At 49.2% G+C, this 27,549-nt stretch overlaps 1 protein-coding gene across 1 annotated transcript in view; it reads right to left on the bottom strand.

The window, feature by feature from the left end:
• SQLE (squalene epoxidase) overlaps positions 1–27,549 on the bottom strand; it is a 72,126-nt gene that overhangs the window by 19,274 nt on the left and 25,303 nt on the right. The window contains exons 4-6 of the mRNA XM_030219042.1: positions 14,497–14,593; positions 9,570–9,683; positions 1,250–1,421 (exon numbers count right to left, since the gene is read on the bottom strand). Of these exons, the coding sequence (XP_030074902.1) occupies positions 1,250–1,421; positions 9,570–9,683; positions 14,497–14,593 (383 nt within the window). The remainder of the gene's footprint in view (positions 1–1,249; positions 1,422–9,569; positions 9,684–14,496; positions 14,594–27,549) is intronic.

Genomic DNA, 27,549 nt, shown 5'->3' with positions numbered 1-27,549 from the left:
ATAATCCGCATCAAGTACACTGGGTGTAAGAGCACTTTTTTATTTTCTAGCCCCTTTTTTATGGAATAATCTTCCGCTTGCACTCAGATCAGACACATCTTTCACTAATTTTAAGAAAGCGTTGAAGTCTCATCTTTTTGCAACAGCTTTCAACTAATTTAGTTGACAGTCTGGCCGATGTGGCTGACAGGCAGACTCTCACTCTAATGGCTATGTTTACTAAGCGGCGCTATGAGCACGTTAGCGTTTTTAACGCGCGTAAATGGTATACGCACGTTAAACGCTAATGTGCCCAAAGAAATGTATAGGCCCATTAGCGTTTAAATTTACAGGCACGTTAAAAACGCTAATGCACCTTAGTAAACAGACCTCTAAGGTTGTGAATGGCTTGGTTAGTGTGGTTGTGAATCTCTGTCCTGCTTTTAATGTGTTTCATTTCATTTTATTATATGGCTACTATGTATGTGAGATCCTAGGGAAACAGGTTCAGTTTTCTCTGCAGCTCCGTGTGACCCTGGGCAAGTCATTTAGCTTTCCATTGCCCCAGGTACAATATAATACTAGATTGTGAGCCCATTAGGGACATTACCACAAACCTGCAAAAAAACAAAAGGAGTAGCCTAGTGGTTAGTGCAGTGGACTTTGGTCCTGGGGAACTGAGATCAATTCCCGCTGCAGCTCCTTGTGACTCTGGGTAAAGTCACTTAACTCTCCGTTGCCCCAGATAAATCCCTTTGGATGTGGTTGCTTAGGTCGAGGTGGTATATAAATACTTGAAATAAATAAAAATTACTCATTGCAGTGATTTGCTGGGCAACTACAGTAGTTTTAGGAAATCTTCTAATAAAAATAAACAAAACATTAGGAACGAATTAATATGGTTATATGTTAAATCTATTCCTTTAAGTTCTACAGGACCACTGAATGAATTTCACCTGGTCCTTTTACTGTATACTTTTCTTTTTTTTTTTTACAGTTCAGTTCTTCCCCTCTTTCATACCTGATATTGTGTGATACATATGTACATGTATTCTAAACCAGCATAATAACTAGGGCTACATTAAAAATGATTAGCTAAGCTAAAAGACATATCAGCATACTTGTGATAGTTTATTACGGTAGGGTCTTGAGATCAAACTGCAAATATTAAAAACCAATCTTTCAATTCTGATCACACCTACATGACTATTAGCAAGGAGAAACATATAAACCCCCCTTTTATGTCAAAAAGTTACTCTTCGATTCTTACCAGGTAATTGTGGATAAATATTTTCTATCATGTATTCTTTGATATTTCTTGGCATTTCACCTCTGACATCCACGAGTACTCGAGTGTCCTCTGAAGAAATCTGATAGATGAGCACTGGACTGGGGTTACCCAACACCAGCTCTGCGTGGTTCAGTTTAAACTGTGGTGAGTTCTTTAAATGGAAATAAATGGAAATCAATAGCACTGTACAAATTATCACATGCTATCATTATTGCCTTCCAACTACATTGTTTATTCAATACATAATTATATCTTTCAGAATGTAATGATGTTTGGAAGTTCAAACAAAGAAAAAAACAAATTTTTATTGTCTTCAATGGGTTTTTAAAGAATTCTTAGTTCTCATTTCTTGACACAGGTACACTGAAGAGCAAAGGCAGTGCTAGCCCCCTATAACTGATTTGATATAGTTACTTAATATACCGCTTAATAAAGTGAAGTTTTAAAGCGGTTTACTAAATTTGTACTCCACTTAAATTTTGTTAAATTTGTAAAAGAGTAGGGAGAAAGTATTGGGGTCAGACTGGGAATTGTGTGTGCATGAATTCACTACCCTGCCAGGGGAATGAACGCTCCTCGAAAAGGGCGGGAAACTGAATTTCAATATGCCCTTGAAAAGAAGGCTGGGCTTTGACAGGAAAATGGTGAAAGCCAAACAGCAGGCACTTGCTAGATTGAAAGAAACAACTAATCAAGAAAATCAACCTAAAAAAATTGATCGGAAAAGAAAAGTTAGTGCTAGGTAGGGATCCAATCTCTACATTTTCTGATTTAAGAGAGTATTAAACTCAATGTCATCCTTTCTCACATACCCCCATCACACTCAGCCACTCTCACACACACCCACTCATACTCACCTATTCTAATACAGCACTCAGCAAAACACCCCACTCACTCGTTCTCTCACACCCCTCAGCAAAACACCCCCACTGACACACCACAGAATAGCACAGTACCACTCACGCTCACCCATTCTCACACACCCCTCAGCAAAACACTTACACTCACCCAATCTCACACACCTCTCCTCTCATCAGAAACCCACAATCAAACCCTCTTCATCAGTACACCCCCATTCACACTCATCCCTCAGCAGTACACTCCCACTCACCCATTCTCACATCCCCTTAGTAGCACACCCACATTGACAGTCAGTCTCACCCCCCTCAGTAGTACACCCCACTCTCACACATTTTAACCCCCTCAGTACCACACCCCCCATTCACACTCACCCATTCTCACACCTCCCCTAAACAGTACAACTCCTCAGTAGCACACTCTCACTCACACTCACCCATTCTAACATACCCATTCACACTCACTCTCAGCAATACACCCCCACTCAGCAATTTTCACATACCCCTCAGCACTGTCAATGTTTAAGGCTCACTTAAAGTAGAATATATTTAAAGCAGACCATAGTTTTGGGGCCAGTTGTGGATCCAGATACTAAATAGTTTGTTTTCTATTCAGGGTGGTTGAAACTGCAATGGAAAACGCTATTAGTTTCCAGATCAACTAACCTTTGCAATGTCGATAAATAAGGCTCAAGGTCAAGGTGTCAACTTACAAAACCCATGTTTTTCACATGCCCAATTATATGTCGCCTGTTCACAAGCTGGCTCAAATAAGTCTTTATACATATATGATCCAAATCGAAAAACAAAAAATGTTGTCTATCAAAATGCGTTCAAATGAGAACTTATTACAAATTATATTAAACATATTAAATACTTATCTACTCCTGTGTGTTCTATTTCTATATAAATAAAAATATATCTATATACATATACCTATACCTGTTCTTTATGTTTCATTTCTTGAATTAAAGACATCAAACAAAATGTTAACAGCCATCATAAACAAGTTAAAAATACATACAGTGAATGATACATACCTGTAGCAGGTGTTCTCCGAGGACAGCAGGCTGATTGTTCTCACGACTGGGTGACGTCCGCGGCAGCCCCCACCAACCGGAAGAAGCTTCGCGGGTGGTCCGCACGCGGGGCACGCCCACCACGCATGCGCGGCCGTCTTCCCGCTCGTGCGTGACCGTTCCCGCCAGTTGAATGACAAGCAAGAAACAACATGAAAACGCAACTCCAAAGGGGAGGAGGGAGGGTAGGTGAGAACAATCAGCCTGCTGTCCTCGGAGAACACCTGCTACAGGTATGTATCATTCACTTTCTCCGAGGACAAGCAGGCTGCTTGTTCTCACGACTGGGGTATCCCTAGCTCTCAGGCTCACTCAAAACAAGAACCCAGGTCAATTGAACCTCGCAACGGCGAGGGTATAACAGAAATTGACCTACGAAGAACAACTAACTGAGAGTGCAGCCTGACCAGAATAAATTCGGGTCCTGGAGGGTGGAGTTGGATTTACACCCCAAACAGATTCTGCAGCACCGACTGCCCGAACCGACTGTCGCGTCGGGTATCCTGCTGGAGGCAGTAATGTGATGTGAATGTGTGGACAGATGACCACGTCACAGCCTTGCAAATCTCTTCAATAGTGGCTGACTTCAGGTGGGCCACTGACGCTGCCATGGCTCTAACACTATGAGCCGTGACATGACCCTCAAGAGTCAACCCAGCCTGGGCGTAAGTGAAGGAAATGCAATCTGCTAGCCAATTGGAGATGGTGCGTTTCCCGACAGCGACCCCTAGCCTGTTAGGGTCGAAAGAAACAAACAATTGGGCGGACTGTCTGTGGGGCTGTGTCCGCTCCAAGTAGAAGGCCAATGCTCTCTTGCAGTCCAATGTGTGCAACTGACGTTCAGCAGGGCGGGTATGCGGCCTGGGAAATAATGTTGGCAAGACAATTGACTGGTTAAGATGGAACTCCGACACCACCTTCGGCAGGAACTTTGGGTGGGTGCAGAGCACTACTCTGTTGTGATGAAATTTTGTATAAGGAGCATGAGCTACCAGGGCTTGAAGCTCACTGACCCTACGAGCTGAAGTAACTGCCACCAAGAAAATGACCTTCCAGGTCAAGTACTTCAGATGGCAGGTATTCAGTGGCTCAAAAGGAGGTTTCATCAGCTGGGTGAGGACGACGTTGAGATCCCATGACACTGTAGGAGGCTTGATAGGGGGCTTTGACAAAAGCAAGCCTCTCATGAATCGAACGACTAAAGGCTCTCCAGAGATGGCTTTACCTTCCACACGATAATGGTAAGCACTAATCGCACTAAGGTGATTCCTTACGGACTTGGTCTTGAGGCCAGACTCTGACAAGTGCAGAAGGTATTCAAGCAGGTTCTGTGCAGGGCAAGAACGAGGTTCTAGGGCCTTGCTCTCACACCAAACGACAAACCTCCTCCACTTGAAAAAGTAACTCTTTTTAGTGGAATCCTTCCTAGAGGCAAGCAAGACACGGGAGACACCCTCCGACAGACCCAACGCAGTGAAGTCTACGCCCTCAACATCCAGGCCGTGAGAGCCAGGGACTGAAGGTTGGGGTGCAGCAACGCTCCGTCGTTCTGCGAGATGAGAGTCGGAAAACACTCCAATCTCCACGGTTCTTCTGAGGACAACTCCAGAAGAAGAGGGAACCAGATCTGACGGGGCCAAAAGGGCGCTATCAGAATCATGGTGCCATGGTCTTGCTTGAGCTTCAGTAAGGTCTTCCCCACCAAAGGTATGGGAGGATAAGCATACAGGAGGCCGGTCCCCCAATGGAGGAGAAAGGCATCCGACGCCAGTCTGCCGTGGACCTGTAGTCTGGAACAGAACAGAGGCAGCTTGTGGTTGGTCTGAGAGGCGAAAATGTCCACCGAGGGGGTGCCCCACTCTCGGAAGATCTTGCGTACCACTCTGGAATGGAGCGACCACTCGTGCGGTTGCATGACTCTGCTCAGTCTGTCGGCCAGACTGTTGTTTACACCTGCCAGGTATGTGGCTTGGAGGAGCATGCCGGACTGGCAAGCCCACCACCACATGCCGACGGCTTCCTGACACAAGGGGCGAGATCCGGTGCCCCCCTGCTTGTTGGTGTAATACATTGCAACCTGATTGTCTGTCCGAATTTGAATAATTTGGTAGGACAGCCGGTCTCTGAAAGCCTTCAGTGCGTTCCAGATCGCTCGGAGCTCCAGGAGGTTGATCTGCAGATCCTTTTCCTGGAGGGACCACAGACCCTGGGTGTGAAGCCCATCGACATGAGCTCCCCACCCCAGGCGAGATGCGTCCGTCGTCAGCACTTTCGTGGGCTGCGGAATTTGGAATGGACGTCCCAGGGTCAAATTGGTCCGGATGGTCCACCAGAGCAGTGAAGTGCGGCAACTGGTGGAGAGGCGGATGACATCTTCTAGATTCCCGGTGGCTTGAACCCACTGGGAAGCTAGGGTCCATTGAGCAGATCTCATGTGAAGACGAGCCATGGGAGTCACATGGACTGTGGAGGCCATATGACCCAGAAGTCTCAACATCTGCCGAGCTGTGACCTGCTGAGACGCTCTGGTCAGCGAAGCCAGGGACAAGAGGTTGTTGGCCCTCGCTTCGGGAAGGAAGGCCTGAGCCGTCTGGGTATTCAGCAGAGCTCCTATGAATTCCAGAGACTGGGTTGGCTGGAGATGGGACTTTGGGTAATTTATCACAAACCCCAGCAGCTCCAGGAGTTGAGTAGTGCACTGCATGGACCGGAGGGCTCCTGCCTCCGAGGTGTTCTTGACCAGCCAATCGTCGAGATATGGGAACACGTGCACTCCCAGCTTGCGTAGATACGCCGCCACCACCACGAGGCACTCTGTAAACACCCGTGGGGCAGAGGCGAGCCCAAAGGGCAGCACACAATACTGAAAGTGCCGTGCGCCCAGGCGGAATCTGAGATACTGTCTGTGAGCTGGCAGTATCGGGATGTGAGTGTATGCATCCTTTAAATCCAGGGAACATAGCCAATCGTTTTTCAGAATCATTGGCAGAAGGGTGCCCAAGGAAAGCATCCTGAACTTTTCTTTGACCAGGAATTTGTTCAGGCCTCTCAGGTCTAGGATGGGACGCATCCCCCCTGTTTTCTTTTCCACAAGGAAGTACCTGGAATAGAATCCCTGCCCTTCCTGCCCGGGTGGTACGGGCTCTACCGCATTGGCGCTGAGAAGGGCAGAGAGCTCCTCTGCAAGTACCTGCTTGTGATGGGAGCTGAAGGATTGAGCTCCCGGAGGACAATTTGGTGGCAGGGAGGCCAAATTCAGGGCGTATCCGCACCGCACTATTTGGAGAACCCACTGGTCGGAGGTTATAAGAGGCCACCTTTGGTGAAAAAATCTTAACCTCCCTCCGACCGGCAGATCGTCCGGTACGGACACTTTGAGGGCGGCTATGTTCCCGTGGATCCAGTCAAAAGCCCGTCCCCGGCTTTTGCTGTGGAGGCGCAGGGGGCTGCTTAGGCGCACGCTGTTGACGAGAACGAGCGCGCTGGGGCTGTCCCTGTGCCTGACGAGGCCTTCGGGCCGGCTGGGTGTACCTACGCCTTGCAAAGGAATAGGGCGCAGCCTGCCGGGCCCGGGAAAAACGTCCACCTGCTGAGGTGGATGCTGAAGGCGCCCAGTGGGAGAGCTTGTCGAGGGCGGTTTCCCGCTGATGCAGTTGGTCCACCAGCTGCTCGACCTTCTCACCAAAAATGTTATCCCCCCGGCAAGGGACATCGGCCAATCTCTGCTGGGTGCGGTTGTCCAGGTCAGAGGCACGCAGCCATGAGAGCCTGCGCATCACTATACCTTGGGCCGCAGCACGAGACGCCACGTCACAGGTGTCATAGATACCCCTGGACAGGAACTTTCTGCACGCCTTCAGCTGCCTGACCACCTCCTGATAAGGCCTGGACTGCTCCGGCGGGAGCTTATCGACCAGGTCCGCCAGCTGCTTCACATTGTTCCGCATGTGGATGCTCGTATAGAGCTGGTATGACTGGATGCGGGTCACGAGCATGGAGGATTGGTAGGCCTTCCTCCAAAACGAGTCCAGAGTGCGAGACTCCCGCCCCGGGGGCGCCGAGGCGGTATCCCTCGAACTCCGTGCCCTCTTGAGAGCAGAATCCACGATCGCCGAGTCATGGGGCAATTGTGACCGCATTAACTCTGGGTCCGAGTGGATCCTGTACTGGGACTCTGCTTTCTTAGGGATGGTGGGATTAGATAATGGTCGCATCCAGTTCCGAAGCAGTGTCTCCTTGAGGACATTGTGCAGCGGCACCGTGGTGGACTCTCTAGGTGGTGATGGATAGTCGAGGACCTCGAGCATCTCAGCCCTCGGCTCATCCACAGAGACCACGGGAAAGGGAATGCAAATAGACATATCCCGCACAAAGGAGGCAAAGGAGAGACTCTCAGGAGGCGAGAGCTTCCTCTCAGGTGAAGGCGTGGGGTCCGAGGGAAGACCCGCAGACTCCTCTGAGGAGAAATATCTGGGGTCCTCCTCTTCCCCCCACGAGGCCTCTTCCTCGGTATTGGACATAAGCTCATGTAGCTGAGTCCTGAACCGGGCCCGGCTCGACGTCGAGGCGCCGAGGCCTCGATGTCGTCGAGCGGTGGACTCCCGCGCCGGCGGGGACGAAGCTCCCTCCATCGACGTCGACGGGGACTCCACCTGCGTGGCGGTCGAGACCGGCGCCACAAGCGGCGGCGGCATCGACGGCCTCGGCACCGGGCTAAAGCTCGCCGGCGCCACAGTCATCGGCGCCGCCAGGATCCCCGGAAGGATGGCTCGGAGGCACTCGTCCAGGCCCGCTGTCGGGAAAGACGTGGGGGCCGGCAGAGGCATCGGTGCCGGAAGCTGCTCGGGTCCAGGAGACTGCACCGAAGTGCTGGGACCCTGACGTGGCGGTACCTCCACCACCGAGGGGGACCTCTCCTCTCGACGTGGACGCTTCGGCGTCGACTCCTCTCCGGTACCGAGAGCCGGATGCGTCGAGGGTGACCGGTGACGGTGCTTCTTTGCCTTCTTACGGTGCCCGTCACCGGTGCCGGGTGGTATGGAGGAGGAGGAGGTCGATCCCCCTCGGTCCCGAGGAACCGGGTCAGACAGGGTTCGGTCCCGAGGGCCACGGGCTGAAGGAGTGACCGGGGCCGACTGCCCACGCGGTCTCTCACCTCTACCCTCACCGGAGGACCGGCGGGCCGACGGGACCTGTTCTCCTGGGGTCGATGCCATCGGTGCCGATTTTTCGGGCATCGATACCGGTACCGAAGGACCGGGCGTCGATACCGATGCCGTCGAAGTCGACGTCGAGGGGCCGGCACAAGTTCCAAAAAGGCGGTCCCGCAGAACTTGCCTCGCAACCTGAGTCCGTTTCCGGAGACCGAGACACAGGGAACACGACTTGATATTGTGCTCCAGCCCGAGGCACTGGAGGCACCAAGCGTGGGTGTCGGTCTGCGAGATCGGCCGGCCGCACCAACCACACTTCTTAAATCCACTCGGGACCTTCGAGGACATCGACGGAAAAATCGCGTCGGCGAAGTTAAAGTCGTCGATGGTGGCGGAAATCACACCTCGAAAAAATAAATCGATCGCGCGGCCACAAGGCCGCAACGTGACGCCCTCACTAGAAACGAGGGAAAAAGGAGCGCGTGCTCTTCTTTTTTTTTTTTTTTTTTAAAGAAAAGAAAAACTGGAGCACGCGGTAACCGAATAAAACGAAAGTTAAAACAAAATCGCGTAAACGCGACGGTCTTTCCGGGGCTGCGAAGGGAGAGCGGCGACGGCACGACTCTCCTCAGGTGCGGAAAAGAAAAGACTGGCGGGAACGGTCACGCACGAGCGGGAAGACGGCCGCGCATGCGCGGTGGGCGTACCCCGCGTGCGGACCGCCCGCGAAGCTTCTTCCGGTTGGTGGGGGCTGCCGCGGACGTCACCCAGTCGTGAGAACAAGCAGCCTGCTTGTCCTCGGAGAATTATACAATTACAAAGTACTAACCTGTCACTGAACTCTAGCAGGGACAGCTAGTATATATACACACATACATCTCACCCAAAGCTGCTTTTCATATCTCAAGATATTTTGAAAAAACCCTTAACCACTCCTCTAGTTATTTTCTTACACTAATTCCTAAGATACCTCAATTATTACAAATTTACTGAAAACGGCTCTACTCCCTACTTTATATCTTCCCCATCATTGCCTTGCCATCTTAACTCAGAGTATCTTATTTGTTTTTATTGTGTGTCTTCTTTATCTAGATAAAGGTGTGTCTATGCACCTAGTAGTATGTGGATGTATTGTGTATATATAGGTCTTTCTTCAATAAAGATTTATTTTTTTGGCATAAGGGTCATAATTCTATATAAGTGAGCCTACCTTCATAATACAGCCCACAAAATGGGAAAAGACAGTAACCTTGTCAGAGATTAAATTCTTCCTAAATTTGGAGAAAAGTCCATCAGCAACAACTGTCAATGATGCATGGAGCTCCTGGAACATAAATCATATATTTATCTCAGTTAAATGGACCACTTTAAGAAACTAAAACAAAACTTTTCTATTCATATGTATTATTGCACCCATATATAGCGAGGTGCAAGCCCCATCTCGCAGTCATATAGTGTTCTTCAGAAAGTTCTGAATTAGTTCACAGACATAGCTCACATATTTTTACTTGACACATCATGGCATTGGTTTCCAAACAGCTGAGGCATTTTGGCCCAGTAATTTACTCCTGCATCTTTGGGCTTCCAGTTTCATATGAACCATGCTGGGCTACAGTGAGGAGCTTTTATTTACATTTACCCAGGATTCATCATCTCCACTCTCATTTTCTATTCTCTCTCAAATCATGGGGCATTGTCACCCTAGAATATGTTTTAATCTGGAAACATTTCCCTGCTGATGGAACCATGCACTTCTGCTGTATTCCTTGGCATTTATCATACCAATGACAATTTTCTATATGTCCCAACACTACTTGAGGTCATGCAGCGCCAAACCATGACCTTCAACAGATGTTTGACAGATACATTACATTCAAACACTCTGGCTTGCATTCTTCACCTGGAAATCACCTTACATAGGTGTTGTTTGACATATGTAATTAGAACTAGCAGTAATATTTCTGTACTATGTGACGATCTGAAGCCAAATTGTGACAAGTGTAAAATAGAAAATTTTTCCAGATAAAAAGAGTACTTGTTTACTAATGTAGGTTTCTAATGTTTTAATAAAAAGGGGTATACTTCCCACTGGATGGTAGTTTGCAGGCCATGTTACGTCTAGCCCATGAGAGCCAACTTTTCAAAATTATTGGGGGTGCTAAGCCCAGTGGAAATAACCCCTCCCTGGACATCTACAAGGAATTCTCTCAATATTAGGGGGCATAGGAGCCAACTTTTCAAAATGATTGGGGGTGCTGAAATTTTTTTTTTACAGGCAGTGCGTTCTCTCCCCCCTCCCCCACCTTAAAATCCTGTCTGCTGCAGTCTTTACCTGGGCAGTGGCAGCGCCACTCATAAGCTGCCTGCAACCTGCACCAGGACTTCTTCCCTGAACAGTCCCACCACTCAGTCCCCCTGTACTGTGCAAATATAAGGACATGCAAATTTCAAAAACTGACATATTTCAATCACTATACTATAGGTTAACAAATACAAATAAAATAAAAAATTGAAAATATGATAATATTTTTATTGGAATAAATACATTTTTCAATTGGCTTTCAAAGGCCAAAACCTCTTTCCTCAGGTCAGGACAGTATACTGCTGTTATGGTATTCTGTTCTGACCCGAGAAAGGAGGGTTTGGTCTCCAAACATTAGCCAAAAATGTATTAAAATTAGTCCAATAAAGATATTACCTTACTTCCATTTTCTGTATTTATTAACACAGCTACCACACTACTTTATCCTAAACTAAAAATAAAATTCATTTTTTCCTACCTTTGTGGTCTGGCTGTTTACTGTTTCTAATTGTGTTGGTCCCAGTCTCTTGTTTCTTCTTTCCTCGATCTTAACTGTCCCCCCTTTCCATCCAGCGTCTACCCCCCTCTCTCCCCTTTCCTTCCAGCATCTGCCCCCTCTCTTCCCCCTTTCCATCCAGCGTCTGCCCCCTCTCTTCCCTCTTTCCATCCAGCATCTATTTTCTCTTTCCATGTGTAGTTTTTCTCCTCTTTTCCCTTTCCCTCATCTCTGTCAGTATGGATCTCCTTCCTCTTTCTTCACTCCCATCCATCCTTATGCATCTCCTTCCTCTCCTCCATCCATGTCCACCATTTTTCCTCTCTCTCTGCCCCGCCATCCATGTTCATATCACTTCCTCTCTTCCCTCCCCTCCATCCATGTCCAGCATTTCTCCTCTCTCCCCTCCATCCATGTGCATCTCCCTCCTCTGTTTTCCCTGCCCCTCCATCCATGTTCAGCATTTCTCCTCTCTCCCCTCCATCCATGTGCATCTCCTCCTGTCTTCCCTCCCCACCATCCATGTGCATCTCCTTCCTGTCTTCCCTCTCCTCCATACATGTCCAGCAATTCTCCTCTCTCTCCTGCCCTCACCTGCATCCATGTCCAGCAACTCTCTTCTCTCCCCTGCCCTCCCCTGCATCCATATCCAGAAACTCTCCTCTTTCCCCTGCCCTCCCCTCCCTTGTGAGAGCATCCCTTGTGAAGAAACATCTCTAGCGGAGTTTGCTGAGGCACTACTGTGCCTTTTTCTCCTATGTGCTTTGTGGTCAGAGGCTGAGCAGTTTTGAGATTCTTTAATGTCATTGTGGCTCTGAACCTCCATTGTGGAGGATTCAGGAGATGCCACTGGCTGGACAGTCTTGTGAGTAGTCGGGGACTTGGTCAACTTACTTGTGGTGAGCTTTGACTGAAGGCCCATTCCTGGTACTGAGCATGCAGCTCCACTGAAACTGCACCCCCCCCCCAAAGTAAGGACCCAGCAGGGGTAGGGTGGAGCAGCATTTGCTGCCTGCCACAGGTTAGCTCACCAGGCCAAGTAGGGGTGCTAACTGGGCCTTCAGAGATAAGGAGGCTGTCCTTTATGTCTCTCCTTATGCCTGGGCTGGGCATAAGGGGGAGGACCCACATGGAGTTTGGGCCCTAGTGGTTGCCATCAGTTGTTGAACATGAAGTGATGGTATTGGTGGATTGATCCCGGTGGCTCCCCTAATGTGGATTTGACTGTACCAAAAAGTTAGAGCAAGGGGCATCCTGGGCTTTAAGGATGGTCTATTTCGCTGTTGCATGAGGCTCCACTGACTGGAGAAGGGGAGAGTTCTGGCTGGCTGAGGCAAGTTGATAAGGTAAACTGAACTACCTTCACTACCTTTCCACACATGGGAAACCCTGTGCATGCCCACACCTGCCTAAATTCAAATTTAGCTAGAGGAGATCTCCAGCACTTTGGCTACATTGGTGACACCACCAACTAGTGTACCTACATCTCCCCTGCTTATTTGTGGAGAACTCCAGGCACAGACTTAGTGAATGGAGGGACCTCCAGCAATTTGGAGATAGCTGTAGCATGACCTTTTTGAGACAATATGCAAAATCATGAGGAATATTTCCCTCATCCACTGAAAGACTTCGTATACAAGAAAACTAATTTCAACCTTACTAAAGCTGACATAATCAAATAAGTGGCTGAAACATATGGATGGAACTCATCATTCCAGAAGGCCAGCAGTGGACTGTAAGAGCCACATAACTTAGAATTTTCCCATTACTAGAAAGAATCAATGACTGAAGATTTCTGGTCTAAAGAAATTCATGAGATAAATACACATTCTGGTGAAAAATGATGCTTTTAAAAGTACTAACTGTGCAAGAAGGAAAGGGTAAGAAAAATGGTCTCCTCTAGATCTCGGAAAGGCACAAATTCAACTGAGGTTAGCTGCAGTAAAATGGCTGCCTTTCCCACATTTTGTGAGAGGAACTCAGGACCACGAGAGAGATAAAAAGGCTTCCCCCTCCAAGCAGAAAGAAGGCTGAAGACCAAACTAACTTGAGGCTGATAAAGCAACATCTTTATTGAAAATGTTCTGCTGTTTCTTAGCTAAATAAGCAATGCCCAAAATTGAAAGGTGTGTGATGTAGTGCAAACCAAAACTTGGTGCACTATACCAGCGGCTGAAGGGCTCCCCTAATAAATGAGGCTACTACAGCCAGTAGCCATTGGTCACTAATTAACAGCAAATGAAAAATAAACATCAAGGTCAAAGACCCCAGAGACAAAAAAATTAATAAACCACACTAAATTACCCCATAGACAATCAGCACCACTCACCTCCAAAACTGATCAGGCAAATCTGTGCCTGTTACCTCTGAAACTTAGCTTCTGCTCCATGAAGTCCTATAAATTCCAGCACCTGACTCAGCTGCTCCGCTTTAGCTTCTGCTGAGAAAGGTAGTGCAATACTCTGAAATCGGACAGCGCCTCTGTGCCTCAATTTCGCTCAGGGCAATGCTGGGAGACTCAAAATCTGACACAGCACCTCAGTGTTAAGAGGGAAGGTACATGGACTCATCCGTGTATTCCATAAAATTGTCATTTCTTCCATCATTTTTCTGTATGTTAAGAGGAAAGGCTAGCTCTACCATAACCAGTGTCCACTGGTTCAAAGGCCCATCCAAATTGATACCTTCAGGCTTGATAGAGGTAATTTATTCTCCAATCAGTAAGACACCACAAAAACCCTGAAGAACCCCTCATGGTGAAAGGGGAAGCAAGAGGAAACAGACTTGGACTACTCCAAGTATTCTTTAAAATTCTCATTTCTTTCAGCCTTTTTTGTATGTTAAGAGGAAAGTCTAGCTCCACTGTAACCAGTTCAGACTGGCTCAGGATCTTATCCAAATTGGTCCAAGGCTGCAAGAAGTACTGTCACCATCTGTTGGAGACAGAGAAATGCTAGCTATCATGGTGTCCGTAAGGGGTGAATCAGCAAGAGCTATTTTATTTCTCTGTCTTCATCAGCTGATCAAAAGACACAACCCACAGGTTCTGGTCTGGTGAGGATGCTAAGAAAGGAGAAATTAGACCTTACCTGCTAATTTGCTTTCCTTTAGTCCCTCCGGGTCTAATCCTGGGCCGGTCCGGAGGGACGCTAAGGAAAATGCTAATATTTGAATGTTCTTACATGGGACAGCTCAAAATTAAATGCACTTAAGGAAAAGACTCAATGGAGACAACAGAAAACAGCAGCAAAAGCAAAACCTAAAGGAGGATAGCTGGCATCTCGACAGATACCCAATAATTATCTGTTATTCAGCTGTGAATTCTGAAAACATTTGTACCTTAATATCACCAGTTTCTTTATCCTTGTACTGCACTCCAATTACACTGTCATCTTCCTCAATCAGCTGCAATACGGTTCCTTCAATAAAGTGTGTGCTAAAAACAAAGTATACAAATAAAATCACAGGAAAGAAGTACACAGAGTCCCATTTTGTAGAGGAGTTTCACAAATTAACCTTACGTGTTAAGGCACTGGTTGTGATTCAAGGAGAGGAGGCTAGTTCCAGAGAAGCTAAGGGGTCCTTTTACTGAGTTGCGGGAAAAAGGGCCCTGCGGTAGCAGCGGGGGGCTTTTTTCCCACGTGCCAGGGCCCTTTTTACCGAAGCAGGTAAAAAGCCCCTAAACAAATGGCCATATGGTAAGATTACTCTTACCACATGGCCATGCAGGGGGAGCCTTAACCGCCACCCACTGAGGTGGTGGTAAGGGCTCCCACGGTAACCTAGCAGTAACCAGGCAGCATATGGAGATGCCCAATTACCACCAAGTTAGCGCCACACTATGAAATAAAACAATTTTTATGGAGCAATGGAAATGGCACACACTCGAGGTGGAGCTACCACCGGCAGCCACATTGGGCCGGCGATAGTTCTGGTTTAGTGTAAAGTAAGCTCGCATTGGGCTTACCGAAGCTTTGTAAAAGGGTCCTTAAGTCAGCCCTAGATTTAAGCCCCACTCAAGTCACAAGCCTGATTCTGATGCTGGATTTCTCTTCGTCTTTATGTGTTCAGGTGCATTGCACTATGTGGACATTTGTTTTATAAACTGAAGGTCTACAGAAGATTATGAGAAATGCTTTCCTTAAGAGAATTTTAGAATAGTAATCCAGATGGTTGTCATGCCCCATCTTGACTAATGCAGTTCTCTATATTTGGGGTGCCTAGTTCTGTACTACAACCATTACAAGTGGTGCAGAATGCAGCAGCATGACTTCTATCTTGTTTTACAAGATTTGATAGTATTTTACAAGTTTTAGATCAGTTGCACTAACTTTCTGTCAAGTGGTATATTCAGTTTAAGGTACTGACATTTATTTATAAAGCACTAAATAATGAGAATGGTTGGATCTGGGGTGGCACATGGGTGGGGTTGGGGGCACAGCTTGGCACCCCAAAAAATAAGGCATTCTGCTGCCCTGGACAACTCTGATTCATTTCTTTGATTGGGTGATCAGAGTGATGGATTGAGAGACAGCCCTAGATGTGCAGTACCTAGATTTCAGCACAGCCTTTGACATGAAGAGTAGCCTAATGGTTATTGCAGTGGCCTGAGAACCTGGGGAACTGGGTTTAATTCTTACTGTAGCTCCTTGTGAGTCTGGGCAAGTTACTTAACTCTCCCTTGCCCCAGGTACAAAATAAGTACCTGTATATAATATGCAAACCACTTTAATTGTAACCACAGAAAGGTGCTGTATCATATCCCATCCCATTTCTCTTTCAAATAGGTGACATAAATAAAGCTGAGCACCCTCAGCATAGGCCCTAAATTGACTAGATTAGAAATTGGTTAAATGGAAGGTAAGAAAGAGTAATCCCTGTGGTGTGCCACAGGGATTGGTCTTTGGTTCAGTTCTTTTTAACATTTTTGTAAGTGATATTGCAGAAGGGCTGTCAGGTAAGATTTGCCTCTTTGTGGACAATACCAAAATCTGTAATAAGGTAGACACTCCTGATGGTGTGGATAACATGAGGAAGGATCATGTTTGGCAACTAAGATTTTATGGTAAAAAATGCAGGGTCATGCATTTGGGCGGCAAATACCCAAAAAAGCAGTACAGAATAAGGGATGAGGTATTTCTGTGCACAAAAGAAGAGCAAGACATGGGGGTGATCCTATCTGATGATCTTAAGGAGGCCAAACAATGAATGTAAAAGCCAGAAGGATGCTTGGTTGGGTACAGAGGAAAGAAATGGCCAGAAGCAAAAAGGATGTGATAGTGCCTCTTTGCAAGTCTCTGGTAAGACCTCATTAGAGGACTGTGTACAATTCTGAAGACCGCACCTTCAAAAAGACATAAACAGGACAGAGTTGGTCGAGGGTGGCTACTACAATAGTCTGTGGTCTTTATCTTAAAGCACATGGAGACAGAGTTAAAGATCACAGTATGTCTAAATCCTAATAATAACAATAATACTTTGGATGTAAAGCAGGAGAGAAAACGGTAACGGAATGAAAACAGTACCGATGAAAACAGTAACGGAACTCAAAAATGCGTGGGATAAACATAAAGGAATCCTGTTCAGAAGGAATGAATCCTCAGAAGCTTAACGGAGATTGGGTGGGAGACTGGTGGGGGGAGGCAGGGACAGTGGTTGGGAGGAGGGGCTAGTGCTGGCCAGACTTCTACAGTCTTTGCCCTGAAAAATGGCAGATATAAATCAAAGTCAGGTATACACATAAAGTAGCACATATGAGTTTATCTTGTTGGGTAGACTGGATGGACCATACAGGTCTTTCTCTGCCATCATCTACTATGCTACTATATGTTGGAGATACGATAGACATTTTAAAAGACCTGGATTAAGGCACAGGCAAACTAGACATCTGCCTAGGACACAAAGTTTAGAGGGGTCCTGTCAAATGTGCTCGGGATTCAGGAGGCTAGGATTGCCAACTGTCTGGAATTTTTCAAGATTCTAACAAATTTGTGAATTACCTGTCTCAGTGCCAGAAGGAAGGCTAAATTACTGGATATTTCTTTTTAGAATTTAGCCCTCTCGAGCTCTCTAATCCACCCCTATTCCAGTGCAGAGACTGTGGTAGGATCCAGCCAATGGGTCATAGGGTTACCATATGGCTCCAGAAAAAGGAGGACGGATTGAGCCAGCCGGGTTTTACTTGAAAGCAATGGAAGTAAAACCCGGCTGGCTCAATCCGTCTTCCTTTTTCTGGAGCCATATGGTAACCCTACAATGGGAAGGCTGTACTAGTCACAGGAAAGAGGGACTGAGCTGCAAGAGCAGTAGGGGGCACTGAGGTCCGCACTGGGGCTTTTGGAGAGAACCAGTGAAACAAGGTAAAATTATGTATCATACCTGATAATTTTCTTTCCATTAATCATAGCTGATCAATCCATAGACTGGTGGGTTGTGTCCATCTACCAGCAGGTGGAGATAGAGAGCAATCATTTTGCCTCCCTATATGTGGTCATGTGCTGCCGGAAACTCCTCAGTATGTCGATATCCAAGCTCCATCCGCAGGACTCAGCACTTAGAGAATTACACCCACAAAGGGACACTCTGCCCAGCTCACCACCGCCGAAACGGGGGAGGGGAATTAACCCAGCTCATCCCCACACAAGTGGGGGAGGGGAATCCGTCCAGCTCATCCCCGCGGAGCGGGGGAGGGACACCACCCCGCCGATGCGGGGGGATCTGGCTTATCCTGCAACCGCAACCGCGGGAGGAGCTGACTGACCCTAACACCGCCGAAGCGGGAGGGGTACAAAGCTGCCCTACTGCCGCACGAAGCGGGAGGGAGCGCCGGCAGAATTTAAGTCTCAATCCAGCCCCGTAAAACGGAGGGGAGAGGAATGCAGCAGCTCACTGTAACACAAATTCGTCTCAACTCTTGAAGAATTCATTGAAAAACTTGAACACGAAGTCCTCCTGAACAGGAACTGAAGACTAAACTTGAACCTGAAATGCAACCAGAATATAAACAGTACAGATATCTGGGAGGGGCTATGGATTGATCAGCTATGATTAATGGAAAGAAAATTATCAGGTATGATACATAATTTTACCTTCCATATCATCATGCTGATCAATCCATAGACTGGTGGGATGTACCGAAGCAGTACTCACCCAGGGCGGGACATTGAAATCCCTGACCGCAACACTGAAGCTCCAAACCGGGCCTCCGCCCGAGCAGCCACAGTCAAGCGGTAATGCCTGGAGAAGGTATGGGCCGAAGCCCAAGTTGCCGCCTTGCAAATCTCTTCCAAGGAGACGGACCCGGCCTCTGCCATCGAGGCCGCCTGAGCTCTAGTGGAGTGAGCCTTCAGCTGGATAGGCGGCACCTTCCCCGCGGCCACATAAGCCGCTGCAATGGCTTCCTTAGCAGCCTGCAGACCCTTACGAGGACCTGCAAACAGGACAAACAGATGATCCGATTTCCGGAAATCATTGGTCACTTCCAAGTATCTGATGATGACACGTCTCACATCCAGAAATTTGAGAGCAGAGTATTCCTCTGGGTAGTCCTCCCTACGAAAGGAAGGGAGACAGAGCTGCTGATTCACATGGAAGCGAGAAACAATCTTGGGCAGGAAGGAAGGCACTGTGCGAATAGTCACTCCTGCCTCAGTGAACTGCAGAAAAGGCTCTCTACATGAGAGCGCCTGGAGCTCGGAAACTCTTCTGGCTGAAGTGATAGCCACCAAAAAGACTGCTTTCAACGTCAGGTCTTTCAGAGATGCCCTCGACAAGGGTTCAAAAGGCGGCTTCTGCAATGCTCTTAGCACCAGGTTGAGATTCCACGCAGGCACCACTGAGTGCAGAGGAGGGCGCAGGTGATTAACTCCCTTGAGAAAGCGCACCACATCTGGCTGCGAAGCCAGGGAAACGCCCTTCAGGCGGCCCCTGAAGCAAGCCAGAGCCGCTACCTGGACTTTAAGGGAACTGAGCGACAGGCCTTTCTCCAGACCTTCTTGCAGGAACGCCAACACTGAAGAAATTGGAGCAGTGAAGGGAGAAAGTGAGCCTGCTTCACACCACGCTGCAAAGATACGCCAAACCCTGGCGTAAGCAGTAGAAGTAGAGCGCTTCCTCGCTCTCAGCATAGTGGCGATGACCTTGTCTGAGAAGCCCTTCTTTCTCAGACGCTGCCGCTCAATAGCCAGGCCGTAAGACCAAAGGGGGAGGGATCCTCCATCACCACGGGACCCTGATGTAACAGGCCTTGCTCCACTGGCAGCCGCAGAGGATCGTCGACTGAGAGCCTGATCAAGTCCGCATACCAGGGACGTCTGGGCCAATCCGGACCCACCAGGATTATCCGGCCCGGATGCTTTGCCACCCGGTCTAGCACCCTGCCCAACATGGGCCAGGGCGGGAACACATAGAGAAGCTCTTGTGTCGGCCACTGTTGGAGAAGAGCATCTACTCCCAGGGATCGAGGGTCCCGTCCTCTGCTGAAAAAGCGCGGCACTTGGCAATTGGCCGATGACGCCATCAGATCTAGGCTCGGCTGGCCCCAGCGCTTCGTGATGTCCAAGAACGCCTGAGCAGATAGCTGCCACTCTCCGGGCTCCAAGGTATGGCGACTGAGAAAGTCCGCCTTGACATTCATGACTCCGGCAATGTGGGCCGCTGACAGCTGTTCCAGGTTCGCTTCCGCCCACTGGCATAGATTCATGGCCTCCTTGGCTAGAGGGGCGCTCTTGGTACCTCCCTGGCGGTTGACATAGGCCACAGCCGTGGCATTGTCCGACAGGACCCGTACTGGCTTCAACGCCAGTACCGGGATGAACTCCAAAAGCACCAACCGAATGGCCCTGAGTTCCAGGAGGTTGATAGACCACTTTGCCTCTGCAGGAGACCAGAGCCCCTGCGCTGTCCTTCCCAAGCAGTGGGCTCCCCAGCCCGACAAAGAGGCGACCGTCGTGACGACAATCCACTCCGGGGTCACCAGAGGCATTCCTGCAGACAACTTGTCTGTCTGCATCCACCAGCTCAGCGCCTTGCGCACTGCTGGGTCCAAGGGAAGGCGCACAGCATAATCCTCCAACATCGGAGTCCAGCGCTGCAGCAGAGAGTGTTGTAGTGGTCTCATATGAGCCCTGGCCCAGGGCACTACTTCCATCGTGGCCGTGCTGAGATAGAGAACATACTGGGGAGTTTCCGGCAGCACATGACCACATATAGGGAGGCAAAAGGATTGCTCTCTATCTCCACCTGCTGGTAGATGGACACAACCCACCAGTCTATGGATTGATCAGCATGATGATATGGAAGTGAGTGTTGAAAAGGAGTAGGAATGACGAATGGAGGAAACTGTGAAGGGTCTGCTGTAGGCTGAGGAAAAAAACTGGCAGCAAACGCAAGAACTTTATATGATGGTGGGCAGACCTGGTAAGGGATGGGGGAGCAGCAGGACAGCAGTAGAAAACAGAGCTAGAGAGTGTATGTGTGTCTCTGATGGGGACAGCAGTTGCATAGTCACAGGTAGGCCCAGGTGGGCTCAGGCTCACCAAGCAGTGGAGCATCTCTAATGTGGCTGGCAGGGCTCTCTCTAGCCTTGCCAGCTGAAGACTCCCAGCATCTCTCTCTCTCTCTCTCTTCTCCTTCAGGTGTTCCAGCATCTCAACTCTACTCCCCCCCATACATTTTAAAGCCTTCATTTCTTTGTCGGCAGTGAACAGCGAGGCCCTGAGCCTTCCTTCTGACGCAACTTCCTGTTTCCACATAGGCAGGACCAGATCAGAGGGAAGGCTCAGGGCCAGCAGGTATGAGTCACAGACATCGGTAAAGAAAAGAAGGCTTTAAAAGGTGAGGGGAAGAAGTTGAGAGCCGCCCGGTCACCTGGGGGGGGGGGGGGGATGCCAGGCAGAGGATCTGATTTCTAGATGGAGTGGGGATATAGGTTTGCAAGTTTCCGCTTTAGACTATAATTAGTTAATTAAGCGGATACCTGAAATATCAGTGAGTGCTAAATTACGAGAATGCCAGTATCGGACTTTACACAGGGTGTATTTTACTCAGGAGCAAGTATTTAAGAGTGGGGGAGTGGGAACACTGGTTTGCTTGAAATGTAATAGAGATAATAACTCTTTTTATTTTTTTGTTACATTTGTACCCCACACTTTCCCACTCATGGCAGGCTCAATGCGGCTTACATGGGGCAATGGAGGGTTAAGTGACTTGCCCAGAGTCACAAGGAGCTGCCTGTGCCTGAAGTGGGAATCGAACTCAGTTCCTCAGTTCTCCAGGACCAAAGTCCACCACCCTAACCACTCGGCCACTCCTACTTTTTGGGGATGCCCGAAGATACGGCTATTTTGGAGGGGCATTTTGCATTATTTTGAAGGGCTTTGGGGATGCTCTCTTCCATTCACACCCGAGGGGCTGCTGTTAGACAAATATGAAGCTTTTCATATTGCTAATCGCAATAGAATCCTTCTTCTTCGGAAAGCAGCAGTATTGGATAAGTGTGTTATACTGGGGACATGGGTGGGAGAAACTGAGCCTTCCTATTGGGCCTGGAGAAATAGGTTGCATACATTAATGTTACTAGAACAAAGGCAGGCCCAGGGTTGGGAGGAAACTATTTCTGGATACTTGGGAAGTATATATTCAGTCACTCCCGCAAAGGGCTCGAAGCCTGATTTTGAATATATTTAAGTAGGGTTCCTTTGGTAGGGGAGATGTTATTTGCGGTGTATACCGGGTTGGCCCCCCTCTCCTTATTCCCCCCTCCTTTTTTTTTATTGGGAGGGTACAGGAAGTGTGGGTGGGAGGTCGATTAAAGTTTAAAATCACGTCGCTGATCTATAGTTGGGAAGTGGGAGGGAGTATGGGAACAGGATATATCAGTTAAAACTTGATGGCATTTTGTAATGTACGGGAATGATCAGTGTGATGTTATTGGAATATGTTCGGTACAGTGTTGGAAGATTGTACAATTTCCTTTGTTTTGAAGAGTCACAATAACAATCGTTGAAACATAAAATTACCTGGGCAAATCTCTGAACGCTATCCTAATACTGCCTCCACTCCATCTATATCCTTTCAGAAGCACCAAAGAAAACTAAATATATTGTTTTTCTTCTTCTGTTTGTGACACAACTTTCACACATAAAACTTTGTAAATTTATACCTCAAACACATCACCCATAAATCTCTCTCTTTTTATACCAGAGGCAGAAGAGGGTGAAAATAACTTGCCCAACTTCCCTGGTTTTCAGCTCATTACTGCAGAGCTGCCAAATTACCCTGTTCCAGGAGGGACACTAGTTGGCCACTCCTGTTTTTGAACTTATATCCCAATTCAGTGTTAGTTGTGTCTCTGATAAAACCAATTGAAATCGGTGCTTCACGTCCTATAATGTACCAGGATAGGGTTGTCAGAAATGCAGAACTCACTCAGATTTTACCTCCTGGAACTAGATAACTTGGCAACTCTCCAGCTCTAACCATTAAGCATCTCCATTCAAACCATGTGCTCGCATAGTCCCTATGCTCACTCACAAACTATTATTGCTATGATATCCACAGCTAGGATCTGCATTTTTCCCGGCTGCTTCTAGAGAGGTGAAAAGTGGTGGGCAGGGAGGGAGGGGGGAGGTGGTGAGAAATTAAGTAAATCTGGGGAGATGTTTGTGGTAGGAGGACCTACAAATATATGTTTGCCTAGGGTTCAATACAGTGTTTATCAAGCCCTGCATTTAAATACCACCGTGGTATGAAAGCAAAGGAGGCAGTCCTCTTTCAATTAAGAGAGTGCTCTGAATGAGAGGGGATAGGATGAAGGTGAAAGGTGAAATTAGGCCTTACCTGCTAATTTTCTTTCCTCTAGACCCTCCAGACCGGTCAAGACGCTTGGGTTATGCTCGCCTACCAGCAGAGGGAGACTGAGAACACTAACTTCAAACTATGTACATATAACCTGTGCCTAGCCACCTGACGTCAGTATCCGCTTAGCAAAGCAGAAAACCAAAAACCTGAAAACGAGAAACAAAACCCCTGTACCTGGAAAACCAATAGTCAAACACCAACAGTGTGCTTCCACAGACGGAACGTCCAAACGTCCCGCTCTGTACTGTTTTAGAGTCAAAGAAATTCTCTCCGACCACACTAAACTTGAAAGAATAGTCATAGCAGAACACGGCTCAAAATCACTTCTGATAATACACACTTCTGATAATACACAGGGCGGGCTCTTGACCGGTCTGGAGGGTCTAGAGGAAAGAAAATTAGCAGGTAAGGCCTAATTTCACCTTCCTCTTCAACCCTCCAGACCGGTCAAGACGCTTGGGAAGTACCAAAGCAGTAGAAACTTAAGGGTGGGACCCTCGAAAAGCAGAAGACAACACAGCCGCTCCAAACCGAGCATCCTCTTTTGCCTGAACATCAAGTCTGTAATGCTTCACAAAGGAATGGATGGAAGACCACGCCGCTGCCTTACAAATATCCTGCGGAGGAATAAAACTACTTTCCGCCCAAGAAGCAGCTACCCCCCGAGTAGAATGAGCCTTAAGCACCGAGGGCACGGCACGGCGTTTCAACAAGTACGCCGACGCAATGGTCTCCTTCAACCACCTAGCCAGAGTAGCCTTGGAAGCTGCTGCCCCTTTTTTGGGACCTCCAAACAACACAAACAACCTATCCGATGCTCGAAAATCCTGCGTTCTGCGCAAATACGACCGTAAAACGCGCCGTACATCCAACTTAGCCAGCCGACGTTGCGTAAGGTCCCCAGCGCGATCCCCCAACACAGGCAAGGAAATCACCTGGTTGACATGAAAAGCCGACACCACCTTAGGCACAAAGGAAGGAACCGTCCGTAAAGTCACTTTCTCCTTAGCAAATGACAGAAAAGGCTCCCTGCAAGACAGAGCCTGAAGCTCTGAAATCCTACGCGCCGAAGAAATGGCCACCAGAAAAACCGCCTTCAAAGTAAGATCCTTACATGTAATGGATGCCACGGGTTCAAACGGAGGTGCCACCAACGCCTCCAGAACCAAATTTAAATCCCAAGGCGGAACCAACGGACGACGAGGCGGCCGAATCAACTTCACTGCCTTCAGGAACCGCCCCACATCAGGAGAAGCCGCCAAGGAAACTCCCCGAATCTTACCTCTAAAACAAGACAAGGCAGCAACCTGCACTTTCAGGGAAGAGAGCGACAGTCCCCTCTCCAAGCCATCCTGCAGAAAATCCAAAACTTCCACCACCGAAGCACGCAAAGGGACATAAGCCCGCTCTTGACACCAGTTCTCGAAGGTGCGCCACACTCTCACATACGCCAAAGAAGTAGACCTCTTGCGAGACCGCAACATCGTATCAACCACTCTGGGTGAAAACCCTTTCTTTCTCAACCGGTGCCTCTCAAGAGCCAAGCCGTAAGCAAGAACGGAGAGGGATCTGCCATCTCTATCGGCCCCTGAACCAGTCGCACCCGAGGCCCCAAAGGAATCGGATCCTGCACCAGTAACCGCATCAGATCTCCGTACCACGGACGCCGGGGCCAATTGGGCGCTATCAGAACCACTAATCCCGAGTGACGACCGATCCGCTGTACCACGCGGCCCACCAGCGGCCACGGCGGGAACACGTAGAGCAGCTGCTGAGGTGGCCACGGAAGCACCAACGCGTCGATGCCCTCGGCTCGAGCATCCCTTCGACGACTGAAGAACCGAGGGACCTGCGCATTGTCGGCCGACGCCATAAGATCCAACACTGGCCGACCCCACTGCAACACTATCTGCTCGAACACGGAGGGATGGAGAGCCCACTCTCCGGGATCCAACGTATGCCTGCTCAGATAATCTGCACTCACGTTGTCCACCCCTGCCACGTGTCCCGCTGACAGACTCTGCAGATGAACTTCTGCCCATGACAGCAACTCCGTCGCCTCTACCGCTAACCCGGGACTCTTTGTTCCCCCCTGTCGATTTACATAAGCGACGGCCGTGGCATTGTCTGAAAGAACCCTGACTGCCTTGCCGTCCAGAAGACTCTGAAAAGCCCGAAGAGCCAACCGAATAGCTCGCGTCTCCAGGCGATTGATGGACCAACTCGCCTCCTCAAACGTCCAACGCCCTTGGGCCACCTGACCCAGACAATGCGCCCCCCATCCTGACAGACTCGCATCCGTGGTCAGCACCACCCAGTCTGGCGTGTCCAACGGCATGCCCTTCGCTAGATTCGGAGAGAGGAGCCACCAGCGAAGACTGCCCCGAGCCACCTCCGGCAGGGAGAGCCTCTCCTCCAAACTCTGAAACTGAGGAGACCAGCGAGACAACAACGCTACCTGTAACGGTCTCATGTGGGCCCTGGCCCAAGGTACCACCTCTATTGATGCCGCCATCAGACCCAGCACCCGAAGATACTCCCGCGCCGACGGCGCCCTCTGAGCTCGGAGCTGCCGGATCTGAGACTGTAGCTTGGAGATGCGAGACGCTGTCAAAAACACACGGCCTCTCTTCGTGTCGAATCGGACTCCCAAATATTCTAGGGACTGCGACGGAACGAGGTGACTCTTGGCCAGATTGACAACCCAACCGAGCGACTGCAGAAAGGACACCACCCGACCGGTGACCTCCTCGCTCTCTGCTTTTGATTTGGCTCGAATCAACCAGTCGTCTAGGTACGGATGGACCAAAATGCCCTGCAAACGCAGCGCTGCCGCCACCACTACCATGACCTTGGAAAAGGTGCGAGGCGCTGTCGCCAGGCCGAACGGCAGAGCACAAAATTGAAAATGTCTCCCCAACACCACAAAGCGAAGAAAACGCTGGTGTGCCTCTAGGATGGGTATGTGCAAGTAAGCCTCCGTCAGATCTAAAGACGTCAGAAACTCTCCTTCCTGAACCGCTACAATGACCGAGCGCAGCGTCTCCATTCGAAAGGAAGGAACCTTCAGAGCCGCATTGACCTTTTTGAGGTCCAAAATGGGCCGAAAAGCATCCTCCTTTTTGGGAACTACGAAGTAGATGGAATAACAACCCGTACCTCGCTCTCCTGGAGGAACCGGAACTACTGCTCCTAACTCGACCAGACGCGCCAAGGTCTCTCGCACTGCTCTCGCCTTGCGCCTGGAATGACAAGGGGACACGAGAAAGAAATCGGGCAGAGGACCGTCGAACTCTAACGCGTAGCCGTCTCGCACAATCTGCAGTACCCACTGATCTGAGGTGATCTGGACCCACCTCTGGTAAAACAAGCGCAAACGAGCCCCCACGCGAACCAGAGGTTGGGCCCCCACACCATCATTGCGAAGGACGGGACGCTCCGGGCGTTCCCGACGAGGAACCTCGCCCTCCACGGCGGCCACCTCGAAAGGACTGAGTTCTTTGGAAAAAACGACCCCTAGTCCCCCCGGAGGACCTGCCAGGCCGATATCGTCGAGCTTCCTGAAACCGTCCGCGCACCGCGGACCCCCTAGCAGCCTTAGGACGAAGCTCCGGAAGACGAGGAACCTTAGTATCACCAAGACCCCTCACCAACTTATCCAACTCTTCCCCAAAAAGCAAAGAACCTTTAAACGGCAGCGAACACAGCTTTGCCTTAGAAGCAGCATCAGCCATCCAGCCCCGCAACCACAGGGCCCGACGAGCAGCCACCGCCAGGGTCATGTTCTTAGCCGAAGCCCGTAACAAATCATACAGTGCATCAGCCATGAAGGACGACCCCATCTCCAACCTTGCCAAATCTTGAACCATTGAGGCCCTATCAGCCGGCGGGCTATCCAGCAGCCGCTCCGCCCAGCGGAAACAAGCCCGGGCCACCAGGCCTCCACAAACCGACGCCTGCAGCGCCAACGCAGACAAATCAAAACTCCGCTTGAGAAACGTCTCCAATTTCCTGTCCTGCGGGTCCCGCAACGCGGCCCCCCCATCCACCGGAATGGCCGTAGCCTTAGTCACAGCCGTCACCACGGCATCTACGGTTGGAGGCCGGAGGGAATCTCTATCCTCCTGCGGAAGCGGGTACAACTTAGCCATGGCCCGAGCCACCTTACACTGATCTTCTGGAGAACGCCACTCTTGGGTAATCATTTCTCTCAGATCCGCGTTCATAGGGAAAGTGCGAGATACCTGCCGAATCCCCTTCACCAAAGGATCCTGCGACCCGGCTGTCACTGGAGCTGACGCCTCAAACTTGAGAGTCGATGACACCTGCTCAATAAGTTCTGCCAACTCATCGCGGTGAAAAATGCGGACCACCGAAGGGTCCTCCCCAGGCACAGCAAGCTCCTTCTCATAACCAGCCAACGGCCCCTCATCCTCCTCCAGGGGACTAAAATCGCCCTCTGACTCCGGAGGGGAAAAACTTTCCATGTCCTCCGACCACTCCAAACGTGGTCTCTTAACACTGGCACCCCCC

This window comes from Microcaecilia unicolor, chromosome 1, assembly GCF_901765095.1.
Source record: "Microcaecilia unicolor chromosome 1, aMicUni1.1, whole genome shotgun sequence".
Lineage (NCBI taxonomy): Eukaryota > Metazoa > Chordata > Amphibia > Gymnophiona > Siphonopidae > Microcaecilia > Microcaecilia unicolor.
This window is presented reverse-complemented; position numbering and strand designations above follow the sequence as displayed.